Source organism: Lissotriton vulgaris, chromosome 3_1 (genome assembly GCF_964263255.1).
Source record: "Lissotriton vulgaris chromosome 3_1, aLisVul1.2, whole genome shotgun sequence".
Lineage (NCBI taxonomy): Eukaryota > Metazoa > Chordata > Amphibia > Caudata > Salamandridae > Lissotriton > Lissotriton vulgaris.
Window position 1 is genome coordinate 2,019,565,092 of NC_141689.1, and position 14,466 is coordinate 2,019,579,557.

The 14,466-nt window shown below is 46.1% G+C and overlaps 1 protein-coding gene across 3 annotated transcripts in view; it reads left to right on the plus strand.

Moving 5' to 3' along the window:
- SNX25 (sorting nexin 25) overlaps window positions 1-14,466 on the plus strand; it is a 1,510,914-nt gene that overhangs the window by 1,157,686 nt on the left and 338,762 nt on the right. For all 3 annotated transcript variants that reach the window (XM_086962502.1, XM_086962503.1, XM_086962504.1), the window contains one exon: window positions 963-1,094. In XM_086962502.1, the coding sequence (XP_086818628.1) occupies window positions 963-1,094 (132 nt within the window). The remainder of the gene's footprint in view (window positions 1-962; window positions 1,095-14,466) is intronic.

Here is a 14,466-nt window from a genome sequence, read left to right on the forward strand (position 1 = left end):
TTTGAAGCAACACAGATTGCGGAGCTGGGTATTTGAGGGTTGGGAAGCATTATGAGCAAGCATGAAAATACATGCGCCCTTGTGAAGTAGTTCCCAAAATGTGTGCAGTGGGAGTATGCATGGCAGCCAATCAAAATGATGGTAAAGAGACTATGCACCAGGGGAGGGACAAACACAAAAAGAAGACAAGCTATCAAATAAGAAGCAAGCAAATGAGAGTGACAATAAAGCCAACCAATGGTAAGCAATGGGAGAGTGCTAAGCCCACTGTAGGATTTTGTTATGGTCCTCGTGAAGCTTTCCCCGACCAGACATCTAAAAGCTGACTGGAAGGAGAGACCTAATTACCTGTTTGTATTTTATTTTACCTTTCTGTGGTTTAGGCATTAATCATTGCAAACGTGCTTCTGGTGTTCACCGCGCATGCATGCCAGAACGGTTCATAATTTTTACCAGTAATTCCATTCAGTATTATTTTCGGGGTGGCATTTCTTTTATCAGAATAAAGTAATCACCCCACTCTACCACGCGTTTGTAGCATTAGTTATCTTTCTTGTTTTTGAATTTATGTGGGGTGATTGTTTTTATATATGTTCTGTATAGAACCTTAAATTGCGTTTCTTTGCACCTTGAATTTTACAAAACATTTTTGTTCAAGCGTATGTATCCTTTCCCAATCCTTATCAAATTCCATTTTGCAGTCTGTTTGCCACCTACTCTTGGATCTGATCTCAATGATTCATAAGGTGTTGATAGGTTTGCCATAGTTTACCAGACCTAGCTTATCATTAAACATATCTGATTCCTTTGGTTTGACTAGGAAGGTTGAGTTATAGTTAATAAATACTTTGATGCACTATGCTGAATATCCTGTCCTTTGATCTATCCTCTAAAGCAAAGGTAATCGTTTCATCATATGCATATTTTAGTTGATTGTCCTTTGTCTATATTTTTCCTTCCAGATGGTTTTCCGGTTGGAGGAAGAAATAATGACAATGGAGCAAGAACAAAGTGACCTTAAGTTGCATATTTCAAGAACAGATTGGTGGTGTGAAAATCTTGGCTCTTGGAGAGCTCTCATTAATGAATTTGAGGTATTGAATGTTATGCTTGACTTCATGGATTGCTTGTTGTGTGGAAGCTAGTGATCTGCAGCTGATCCACTTTCCAGATTTTTTGTATTGTAGGAACGTTTATTTTGTCCACAACGACAATTCTTGTAGGTCACACAAGTTTTGGTGAAAGGTTGTTTTGAACATACGTAAAAAAGAGGTGTGCTTCTGAAGAGACATTGACTTCGATATGGAAGTGATCATTCCCTAACATGATATTTTGGTTTGTAAGACCCCGTACATTCACAGTAACTCTTACTTTGACACATACTTATTTTTTCACCAGTGTGATTACCTTCACCTAAGTCGACATCTGAGGTGGTGTACAAAAACACACTCTCATTCACCACCCAGGCAGAACCCATCCACGCCCATTTCTAGTAAAAAGCAAACAAACATATTGCTGTGAACAACAGTTGACCAGTGATGAAATTGATTTCTCACATTTTTCAGATCCACTAAACTGAATAGGATTGACTATAGCCCAAGGTTAGGTGCATTCTAAATCAAAAGGCACTTACAGTACTCTTAAAACGAGTAACTCCATAAGGATGAGGCTTCTCTTAAAGAGCTGAACAACATCAAAACAGACGCCTGCATTTCAGGTTGCATGTCATCCATGATAGCTGCCCCAGTGTACCCTAAAGGACAGTACGTTGTAATAAGGGAATTTCCTCATTCTTTACAATACCTCTTTCCTTCACATTTTTCCACAAATGAGGAAAATATGCTTAACGATTGTACTGAGCCCCAGGAACTGTTCTCATTGGCATGGTTATGTGCCATTGCTGTTGCACTAATTCACAATGCGGGTTAAATATATTGTCTCACGTATTAAAAGTGGCAAGCACTTAATCAGCACTTACCATATGAATCCCAACGTAACACATTTCGCTAAGGAATGCTATGCACAACATAGTTGAATGTTATAGTAATTTTACTTGTCAATATCAGATAAAAAAAATCCAGAACTGAATGAACATCGCACCCCTGGAACAAACGAAGAGGACTACAGCTGTGTTAAGAAAGATGCCACACCCTGGACACCTTCATCGCTCGATGTATTTACCAAAAATTAGGATATGCATCAACCAGAAAGTAAAAATGATTTTACAACCCAGCAGCTAAAGAGTTTTTTTCTCCAGGAAGCCCTCAAACCTATCAATAATTATTTGCCACAAGGCCACTTACTAACCTCCCACCCCTTGAAGAATGTATACTTCACTTTGCTTGGAAAGCAGAGTTATGTAGAGAATTGGTTAAGTTGGGAGTTTCTCTAATACGGATTCATCAGCACCCCTTGTATGACATCAGGAATGATGGGTGACCAGTTTCCATAACAGTGGGGTAAAGGAGAACGTTTCAAAAACTTGCAAGGATTCAACTGTAGCTGGAGTGCTCTGGTTGGATAGGTGTAACCCTTATCATAATTAGAGGGACAGAAGCACCTGCTACATTATTACATCCAGTGGGCAGGTTCTCCCAATTACAGGATCTGCTAAACATTTAGAGATGCCAATGAATAATATTTCTTGGAGGTTTACCGGTGATCTCCTGCATTAGTTAGTTCATTCATTAACAAGATTGCAGTGTCCATATTCTGGCTGGTAAGCATGGTGCATTAACACAACAGTATTAGAATCACATGTGTAACAGTGTTATTTATCCATCTCGTCATTTGGGTTTTCTGATGCATACCTCTAACCTTTCAGTCCCTCCACACTCCACTACCTCTTCTCTAGACAAATTGGTGCTGAGGACTTGGGTGGCCGCCTTTCTGAAAGTTGTGACTCTTTCCAGGCTTGGCAATCAATCGCTCTCACTTGCCCCGCGAAAGAGGAGGAGCGGCTCCATCGGTTGGACCCCAGTAGGGCTTTAAGTTTTTCCATTGATGTACTAAGGCCCATTAGGACCAAGGATCAAGGACCAATGTAGGAGCAGCCCAGCCCGAGCTGCCAGACCATGGCCCCCTCCTGGTGGCACCACAAGCAACTACAGACCGGTTTCGACCTTCTTAGGTATCATCAGTGATGTATAACTTGAGTCCTGTGGCACAGTGAGCATGTTACCTATGTCTGGACAGACTCATCACACTTGGGCCATCTACTGCAACAAGAGCAAATTGATTGATGGATGAAATGTTTGAATTGATCTCATTCAATAGCAATTGCTTGGGGCCACATCCCAGTCCTTCGTTTGTAGCGCCCTAGTCCAGGACCCAAGGCTAGATGTAGTAGGTCAGTAATATGAGATTACCGCTCCCTTGTAGCCCACTGACCCCCACTATTTGATATGTTACAGGACTTGAAGAAGTCTTCCAGAGAAATTTCAGAAAAAGCTTCAGTAGTACTGGAAGTTAGAGAGATGCTCTCCAGAGCCACACAACGATACTAGATGTACTGGTTGTATTTTTTAACAGACTTTGATTATTATTATTATTATTATTATTATTATTATTATTATTATAGGGGAGACTGAGATCCAAGGTCACAAAGCCTTTCAAGCATGCGTCGTAGTTTACCTAATTGCAGGAGCCCAAAGCAGCAAATTTGGGAAATGATGCCAGAGTGGAATGGTTTGCTTTGCACTGCAGTGCTTGAGACCAGCACTTGTCAACACCATCACTTGTGACAGTCTGCCGCATGGTGGCGCTGTCTGGCTAATTTAGAAAATGACTACAACAGTTAATTATTAATTCAATATACATTAAAAATAACTATTGTCTGCCGCCCAACCCATTCTTATAGCTTTGGGGGTCCAGAATAGTCTATTTTGCCACACTTGTAGGAACTTGAAGGTTAGAAGTTGTGTTGTTACTATCATTGGCAGCATGACAGGGGCGATGTCTGGTACGAGCTGCAGTGGCCTCATGGCGAGAGCCGTGCCACTTATGTTTTTCTCCAAATAAAGCACTGGCAGGATGTGATGAGTAATGATTAATATTTCAAAACCGAGGTTTTTGAGGTCACTGTATTGATGCCGCTTGATATACAGGGTAGCTTGAATTCCCACTAGAGGGGTGAGGAAATGAGGACACAAGCTTCATAGTTTAAAGGGGAGTTCATCTTGAGAGGTTTGTAAGATACTCATTGGTACCCTGGCCTGCAAAGATGTGAATGGTTGACACAGAGGTTATTGGCCTGAGATTTTGTGAAAATGAACCAGGGGAACTGGGCCATGATGGACATTGTCCTCCCTACTGACCATTCATTGAATTAAACTCAGTGCTTTAAATGGGCAATTACTGCCCAGTACAGAGTGCCTGCATTTCTTTAATTTGAAAAGTACCTGTAGTTTTCAGCTCAACTCGAATACATTTAACGGAAGAGTACCAGCACTTCTCAGGAGCAAAGAAGTACTCCAAACACTCCAAACAGTGAGTACCATCACATATCCTCACTGATTAAACCATCTGATGTGTGTCAGTCGCGAGTATTTATTAAACTGCACAAGTTTACATTGCCCCAGTATTGGAACTTTCATAGATTCCCATGCTTTGTATCATTCCCCGTCGTCGGAATGGGAGCCTCGGTAAATAAAAAATACCATAGCTATAGGTACAAAAGAGAAAACTAGGCCTAGGCCTCATCTCATTTTGTAGCTTATCCATCTCTTTTTGCAAAAGAGACCAAACTTTCTGCAACAACCAATCAGAAGAGCCTCACCCCATAGAACCCTCCTGAGAGAGCCTCTGATTTTCTACCGCACGTTGTGCTAAGGGAGTCTCCACTGGGCTTTGCTCAGTTTTTCTTCTACAACTTCAAATACAACCTTTTTTCTTTCAAATGTCTGATGAGGAAAAGAACGCCTTGTTCAAAGCTTGTGCTACTTGCTCTAAAAAGGGTCTGTATGTAGATGACAAGCATGCTGATTGCATTTATTGCTTGTACCCAGACCACAAGGCTACAGAATGTAAAATCTGCAGTACCTTCTCTACAAAAACATTGAGAGACAGAGAAGGAAGACTTCTGACCTGGCTCCAAAAGATGAAGTCTAGAAAGGAGGTCGTTTCCAGCGACAGTGAGGAATCTTCTTCGGCTTCCTCTTCAAGGAGATCAACAAAAAGGGGTAGGTCATCCCCTTAAACCTCTGCTGAGCCTGCTTCTAAGTCCACTCAAAAGATCTCTGATAGGTCTGGTGGTTCTGATCCCCTAAAATCTCCTCACTGAGGTGTAAAGGAGAAAGTGGGATTGAGTGCTGAGGTGATTTATACTCAGAAAGGTTCCCAAGCGCCTTCTGTTACCTCTCCACCTTCAGAGAAACCAAAAGGTTTTAAAAAACCTGCTTCTCTGCCTCAGGATCCAAAATCTGTGAAGAAAACCCGCTCGTGGATGGTGACATCCGCAGGTACGTCAACGACGACGGCGAAAATCCATCATACTGCCAGTTCAGCCTCGTCAACGGGACCTTCGATGATGGCGTTGATGACGGTGTCGACCACAGCAGCCTCAACGTCGACGATTGGACTATCTTCCTCGTTGACGAGATTGATATCCTCGACGTCGACGAGCATGACGCCGACGGTGGTGTCGACGACGACGAAGACAACGACGACGACAGCTTTAATTCTGACGACGAGCTCGTCGACAGTGCAGTCGACGCTAACACCTTTGTCGACGATGGTCAGTTCTCCGTGGATGGAGCTCTCGTCGCCGACGGTGGGAAAAGTACGAATTTCAATAAAATGACGCCAGATAACTCCGGATACGACGTCCCCGTGAAGGGTGACACCCTTCCCTCCTGCTTTACTGTTGGATGAGGATAATTCAGAGGAGGAAGAGGATGAGGAGGATAATGGTCCATATGGAGTTGCTTACAGTCCGTCGCAGCTCCAGGTGAAATATCAGGACTCTGATTCTGATGGATACTATGAAGAGGTGCGTCAATCTCCTCTCAGAGAGAGGATTCAAGAGCAATCTCAGCAGGGTATGGTTGCAGTGCCTTCTTCACTCATAACAGACCTGCAGATGATGCTAATGGACTACAGGAAAAGGTTTCCTTCACAAACTCCTGAAACCATTCAAATGCCTCCTCTACCTTCACCACCTTCCACTACAGCGGAGGTTCGGCCACAGACTCAAGAACCTGAGGAGGTTCGTCAGCCATCAGGTCAAGTGCATACAGTTCAAGATGATGATGATGATTCCTCGGATAATGGTGGGAATGTAACGGAGGTCCCTAATCTGGAAAGAGAATGCGATGATTACATAATTCCAGATCCTCCTTCTCCTTCAGCAGATCCAGTGGATTCGCCACCTGCTGACATAGGAGCGGGCTTCAAAACAATTTGGTCTGACATTTACTACAGTTCAAAAAGACTCTTTCCTTTATGATTTCAAGGAACCCTACAAAAGATCCATCCGCTCTATTCCCATCATAGAGCATGTACCGTGTGAGGGGGTGAAAGCTATGCAATCACCGGCAACCGTCATTCCAGTCTTACCGCAACTAGAGAAAAAGTACAGGGCACCGGATGGTAGTCCTGCGTGTCTGGTTGGCCAGCCAAGGCCGGACTCCGCGATCTCCCAGGCGGCCCAAAGGAAGTCGAAGATCCCGGCAGCTCCTCTGGCCTCTCCACCAGACAAAGAGGGTAGACGCCTGGACAATGTGGGGAAGAGGTTTTCATCTATGTTAAGTCTCCTAGTTCGTGCCTCCAACGCACTGGCGATTTTAGGCCGATACGATCGCCAAATGTGGTGTGATATGGCTCCGTTTGTAGACCAGTTACCGAAGAGTGCTAACGTTGATGCACGGAAAGTCTTGGAAGAAGGTGAGCGGTCTTCTGCAGAAATAATGGACTGCGCCAAGGATATAGCTACGATGGCTTTTAGAGCCCTAGCAGGTTCGGCTGTCCTTAGGAGACAAGGCTTGCTTCGGGCGACCTGGTTTCGCCCTGAAGTACAGAACAAGATATTGGATATGCCCTTTGACGGTGATATGCTTTTTGGAAAACATATCGACGCGGCCTTACAGGATATAAAAAGGGACACTGAAACGGCCAAGTCCTTAGGCACTCTTCAAAATCGTAATGTGCCATTCCGAGGAGCAAAGGGGAAGAGTTATAACAACAGAGGAGGATACCAACAACGTTATTCCTCATATTCCCAGTCGTCACAGTCCTACAGACCACAGTATACACAGAGGCAAGGTCAATCTGCTTCTTTCTCTCGACAGCAGGGGAAAAGCCATCCAGGTCGCCAGGGCAGAGACAATGCTAAACATCAATAGCGGCCTCCTGGCTCTTTCTACTGTTCCTACCACTCCGATAACATCAGTGGGGGGCAGGATCTCTTATTGCCTGAAAAACTGGAGAATCATTACATCAGACCAGTGGGTCTTGAATACCGAGGGCAGGCGCAGGTACCGAGCGGGTGCTAGATGCTGAGGGATGTGTGCCAATTGCTTCACCACCCCCCTCCGTGGTCTATGGTGTGATAATTTTACACCTGTCAAGTGCATTTTAATTTTTGTGTGGTCTCCAAATTGTGAGAACCTACCATTTTTGATGCACTTCTTTTTGATAGTATTTTTCACGTTCACGTCCCTTGCTAGGGTGGGCCTTAGCGCGTCCATACCGCCGGGGTTTATTGCACTATAAGTCCTGACGAATGGCAGGTAAATTAAAACCGACATTTGCAGAAACATGTTGACCAGCACTTAAATCTAGAGGAAACAGGCCATGCAATTTATCTGGCTGAGTTTTCCCACACATACTTTTAATATGTCTTATTGATCAGGCAATAAATAATTTTTTGATACAATTAGGCATTTTTAATCTCACCACTAACACTTTCTTTAGTCACTTACACAACCACTTAGCCACTCACAACTTCACATTACCTGCTCCGCAGTAAATCTGGCGTTGAAGCACACTGGGGTGGCACTTGGCCACTCCCAGTGGGGCCTGATGATGAATGAAGCATGTCACCGACCAGGTCGGTGAGTGAGGGCTTTCTATAAACATCAAGAGGGTGTTTCCACTTTCTTCTCTTTGTGCTCTGAAACCCGTCCCTTTCTGACGATCTCTGAACACTCTTCTGTTGTTGTTAATGATGATCAGTGGGGAATAAGAGTGTTCCCTTCGCCCTACCTCTCCTTTTGTTGATACATATATAATTCGGAGTGGCCATACCTTGGAGTTGCAACAGCTTCCTCCAACCAGATCTCCTGGCGCCAGCTAGTCAAAACATCTACGTCTCGAAGCCCACCAACTCTTCATCAAGGGGGCAATAGAACCGGTCCCTCACTCCCAAAGAGGGAAAGGTTTTTATTCCAGGTTCTTTCTGGTTCGCAAGACGGAGGAGAAATGGCGTCCAATATTAGCTCTAAGGGAGCTCAACACCTATCTCATAAAACTATCATTCAGGATGGTCACCCTTCAAGATATTCTACGTCTACTTAATCCAGGGGACTACATGGCGATGCTGGATTTAGAGGACGCATACTTCCATGTACCGATCCATCCAGCTCACAGGCAATACCTACGCTTCACAGTAGCCAAGAGCCACTTTCAATTCAAGGTGCTTGGCTTTGGTCTCAGGTCTGCACCACGGATATTTACCAAGGTCCTTGCTCCAGTGGCGGCGTTCCTCAGAAAGCAATCTCTAGAAGTCTTTCCCTACCTAGACGATTGGCTTATAAAAGCTCCATCCTTCCAAGCAGCTTCTAGGACGGTCACAAGTTGCATCCAACTTTTCAGCCACCTGGGCCTTCAACTCAACAAAGTGAAATCGGTCTTCTCCCATCCAGGTCAGCAAAGTTTCTAGGATCTATCCTGGACATGAATCGCTGCAAGGCTTTTCCAACGGAGGAACGTCAGAACAAACTTATGCTATCAGCTCGTCCCTTGCAAAAGAGGAAATCGCTGTCGGTCCGGCTCTACAAGTCCCTGCTAGGATCGATCTCATCCTGCATACCATTGATTCCGCACTGCAGACTTCGAATGCGTCCACTGCAGGAGCAGCTGGACAAGCAATGGTACCAGGCGGAGGGCTCGTTCGACGACAGGATAACGGTGACACCAGCAATGAAAAAAAGCATGCAGCTGGTGGCTGGTAAAGGACAACATCTCAAAGGGTTTAACCTTCACGCTTCCTCCATCTCCCATGGTAACCACAGACGCCTCACTGGAAGGTTGAGGAGCTGTTCTGCAGGAGTTACATGTGAGTGGTCATTGGGACCCAGGTCAGCGCAAGTTCCACATCAATCTATTGGAACTCAAGGCTATTCTCTTGGCCCTGCAGGCCTTTCTGCCAAGGATTCAAAATCATACAGTGCTGGTCCGCACAGACAACACAACGGCCATGCTCTATGTAAACAAGCAAGGCGGGACGAGATCCCGGGTTCTTTCCAAAGAAGCTCAAGAGATTTGGGACTGGGCGATTCTCTACAACATTGCTCTTACAGCAGAGAACCTCGCAGGTTCGCTCAATACAACAGCGAATGCGCTGAGTCACCGAAGTTCGATCAGTCACGAATGGGAATTGGACCAAGCCATTTTCGACGAAGTCTTCTCAGTCTGGGGAACCCCGACCATAGACCAGTATGCACCCCAGAGAACGCCAAATGCCATCTCTACCCAAGCAGGGATCACTATCTGGGGTACTTGGGGAATGCGCTTTCGATTGCCTGGTGCGGCGCATTTCTCTACACCTTTCCTCCAATACCCCTGATCCTAAGACTGATCAGGAAGATCAAAGCGGAACCTTGCAGAATGATCTTAACTGCACCAGCGTGGCCCGACAGTTCTGGTACACGGAACTCCTCCTACTTTCTCGGGATCAGCCAATTCACCTGCAGCTGGTTCCGTCTCTGTTGACGATGTCTCAGGGTCATGTGCTCCATCCAGATCCAAGCTCACTCCAATTGACAGCGTGGCTCCTGAGTACAGAGAATTTCAGGATATAAACCTCACCAAGGAGTGTGTAAGGATATTCTGTCTCAGGCCCGAGCTCCAAGTACAAATAAGAGTTACCGGGCTAAGTGGAAAATGTTCTGTCTCTGGTGTCAGAGGCAGAATCTTCACCCATACACTTCAGCTCCGCATCAGATTTTGCCATATATTCTTTCTCTGGCTAAATCAGGTTTATCTCATTCCTCGGTCAAAGTAAATCTGGCAGCCATCTCTAGATTCAGGCGGACGTCTTCAGGTCCTTTGCTTTGATGTGCGAGGATTGTCAAACAGCTCCTAAAGGGCCTTTTCAGGACTTTTCCTCCGGTCCGGCCTCCTCCACCTGTCTGGCAGCTTAATTTGGTTTTGGCTCATCTGATGAGAACCCTATTTGAACCCATTCATAGAGCGGACCTTAAATTTCTATCATGGAAGCTGGCTCTTCTGTTAGCTTTAACATCAGCTAGGAAGATAAGTGAGCTCCAAGCCTTTACAATCGTAGAACCTTTTCTACAGTTCAAGAAGGATGTTCTGATTCTGAGGACAAATCCGAAATTCATCCCAAAGGTTCCATCTGAATGAGCCGGTGATTTTAAAGTCTTTTTTCCCACGACCTTCTACACCAGCTGAGAGGTCTTTGCATTCTTTGGATATTCAAAGGTGTCTGAAATTTTATCTGGAACGCACAAAACTTTTCAGGAAGTCTTCTCAACTGTTTGCCTCTTATAGTGCTCCGCGGAAGGGATTTCAGCTGTCAAAGCACAGTATTTCTCGTTGGATTTCCAATGCTATCCAATTTTGCCATCAGGAAGCGGGCAAGCTGCTTGAAAGACGAGTTCGTACTCATTCAACGAGATCTGTGGCATCGTCAGTGGCTCTATTTTCAGGCGTCCCTATCAAGGACATCTGTAGAGCAGCTACGTGGAGCAGTACCCACACCTTCACGAAGCACTACTGACTGGATTCTTCCATGCAGGATGATGCAGCTGTTGGACAGGCAGTCCTGAGAAACATTTTCAATGAGAGGTGAGCTTTCCCTACAATCCCTCCTTCCTGTATTGCACATTTTGTATCACTTGTTGTATTCCTTGCTATGGTAACATTTATGATTTGTTTCCTGTGAGGGTCACTATGTTAACATGTAACGGTATTCATGTAACAAAATGTGCTTTTATGGCTTACTGTTTGCTACTCTGATACAAAGCATGGGAATCTATGAAAGTTCCAATACTGGGGCAAGAAAACAAGTTACTTACCTGTAACTTTGGTTCCCCAGTATTGGTAACTTTCATGGATTCCATGCGCCCACCCTCCTCCCCTGGGAAAGCTTGGCCTTTTTTACTGAGATGATTGCTGTTACACAACGGCTACGAAAATCTGAGGCTCTCTCAGGAGGGTTCTATGGGGTGAGTCTCTTCTGATTGGTTGTTGAAGAAAGTTTGGTCTCTTTTGTAGGAAGGTGGATACCTGACTATTGTTGCTCCTAGCTTTTTGCCTGGTGTTTTGCTGGTTTTCCGACTTAGTTGGCCTGGGACCCTGCCAATCAGGACCCCAGGCCTACTGGTCTCTCTCTAAAATGGATTCCATGTACCTTAGGTGCATTTACCAATTGGTGCTGGGCCACCTTAACAGACCCTGTAACTCAGGGCATAGGTGTACCCAGGGCCTACCAGGGGCTGCAGCATGTATTATGCCACCCCTGGCTGGCCATCTAAACCTGACACAACTGGCTGCATGACAGCTGGAGCAAGGTGGTGTAATCACCCTTTGCTTTAGATATAGTATACCTATATCTAACCCTAAAAATGGACACACAGATTCCTATCAGTCACTCCTATGGCAGGCCTTAACAATCCTGAAGGCAGAGTGCTTGGAATCGTGTGAGATGGTGCTCTGGCATGAGCTGAGCCCGTTTGCAGCTTGCGGAACCAAGTCCTAATAGCTGTTCCATGATAACGCATACCATATACTCTTAAGTGCATTATAATCCTCGCGGTTAAATGCTATCTCTGGTATTGCTTTATCAAAACATGTCGAGTAAGGTGTCATACGAATTGGAATACTAACCCCTCGCCAATTCTGGCGACGGGGTTAGCATTCCACCCTTCTAGAGGGACACGACATGTATGTAACTGTGAACCCCGGTTAAAGTTAACTCAAGCCTCAGCATCACAAAATGGATGCTGCCACCACAGACACGAGTCTGACCCCCTGCAGCTGGGAGTCCTTCCAGCGAGGGGAGCTTGGACAAAGGGTTTCCTGTCAGGGGCGGTGCTAGCAGGAGCGGGGACCCTTCCAAATTAGATCATCTTTGAATCAAGAAACTACTTTCTACGAAAGGAACTCTCGACTTCTTCTCAAGATTTCTCCCTTGTGGCTAAGGAGTAGTCACCCTGCATCCGCAGGCACCATCTAAGAACTCTGCGGTTTGCTGCACGTCCTTCCTCCGGAATCCGACTGACCAGCTCGACAAGACCCAGCTTCCCTGGCACCTCTGACCTCTACCTACCTCTACAGCTAAGCTGAGAACCGTAGGTGCGACGAGACCTCGAGGGACCGGCCATCATCAGAACTGCACGACTTCTATCCAGCACGACCGCCGAGGGATCCTCTGGTGAGTGCTTTGGGGTCCGAGAAGCCCCGACCCTGAGCAGCTCCAGCACCGAAGTCCAGCCCCCCAGCATCCACGAGATCTGCGTGGGGCCCTTCTGCTTTTTGGCTGCTCACCGCGTTGTCTGGCTACTAGCCCGCTGGCTTGTGGCCTTCTCGACGACGACCGACGACATCACCACTGCTAGTCTGGTTACTCCAGAATGGCCCTTGCTCCCTTCCAAAAGAGGAGCACCCCGGACCCTCCTGGTCCACTCCAGACGCCATTTTAGGTCCACCGCGTGGGCTTGAATTTGCCAAGACTTGTTGCCCCAATCCTGGGTCCAGCGACGTCGACAGCATCAACCATCGTGGGACAGCTCGCACCTCCATCCTGGTCGCCGACAACGCCTCCTGGTCCGTGAGACTGCAGAGCCCAGCGTCACCCACTCACCTGGTCGAGGTGACTTCGCCCAGTGCCATCCTGGTGCCCACGCAATCACTGGCTAGTGATTAAGAACTTGGTCCCCTCTGCTTTCAGGTGTCTTCCATCTTCGATCCAGGCTTGGATCCACCGAACAATCTTCACTGGTCGCCTGCCAGCAACTTCTTTCTTCAGGCTCCTGGTTCGTCAACGAGGATTCCCGACATCTTTTCAGACCTATGCAGCCGCAGCCCCTGGGCTAGGTAACTTCGGCATTTCGGTGCCCCAGCATAGCCTCACAATCCAAGGGTCCAGATCCACTTTCGTTTTGGACCTACCTAGTCGGGTTCGCCCGAGAACACTAACTTTGCTTTTACTAGCCTCCATAGACTTTGTCCCGCATCCCGCGTGAGAGTGCACACTCTGCACCCGAGTCCCCTAGGCCTCCTACTAGTAATCTGAAGGTTCAGTAACGTAGTCCTAGCGATTCCAAAGCCTATTAGTCCAGTACTTGCCTGCTAGTAATTTCGCATTCAACTTCCATAGTATATGGTTTTTCGTGCCCCTCGGGCATTTGTGTAAATTGTGCAACTTAAAGTGTTTTCGTAAGAGTTTTGTTGGGTGCTTAGTACCCTGTCCTCATAAAGAGTACAGGGCTGTTGTGATCTAAATAAATACACTGTTTATTTTCATAACACTTGTGTTGTGTCCTTTCACTTGGTGTTCAAGGGGTATATGTGATGGTATAACAGCTGGCTTAACACGCCCTTTAGAGTTTAGCCCGAAGACTGCTCTTGCCCATGCTCCTAGGATAGCTGGTCTATCGGTTGAGTTACAACCAATCACCATAAGGGTTGTTTGGACTGATACATAGTGATCACTAGAATAGTGAACACTGAATATCAGGCCAACTTCTCACATTGGTGAGCAGCGGTTGGGATTTGAGCTTGCTGTTGTTTTACCACACGTATCCTAAGAATATCTTTGTGAAAGATCACATAAGGTAAGGTACATATAACTTAGCTTAGAATACTCTGAGTTCTACTGAACCAGCTGTTGTAGTTTAACAAGGCTTAGCACACCTTGACTACAACTCTTAGCAAGGGATCAGTAGGCAAACAAATAGTGTAGGTAGGTGCATCACTTACACCACACTAGAAGCATGTCTAACCACGGAGAGTCTTCAGAGACCCCTCTTGTGGTTGTGGACCCTCCACAGGTCACTTCCAGATATGCTGCTCTTAGCTTCCAGGAGATGAGACAAATCCGTACATCCAGGAAGCTAAAACAGGGTTCCAACCCTACCATTCCTTTTCTGATTGGTCTCTTAGAGACTTATGATGCCAGGAGGTCTGCCAACACAGATTCTTCTCATCCAGATGGGAATATGCCCCCCTTACAGGGTCCCTTTGATAGCCATGATCACCCCCTCCAGGAGGCAGATGATGATG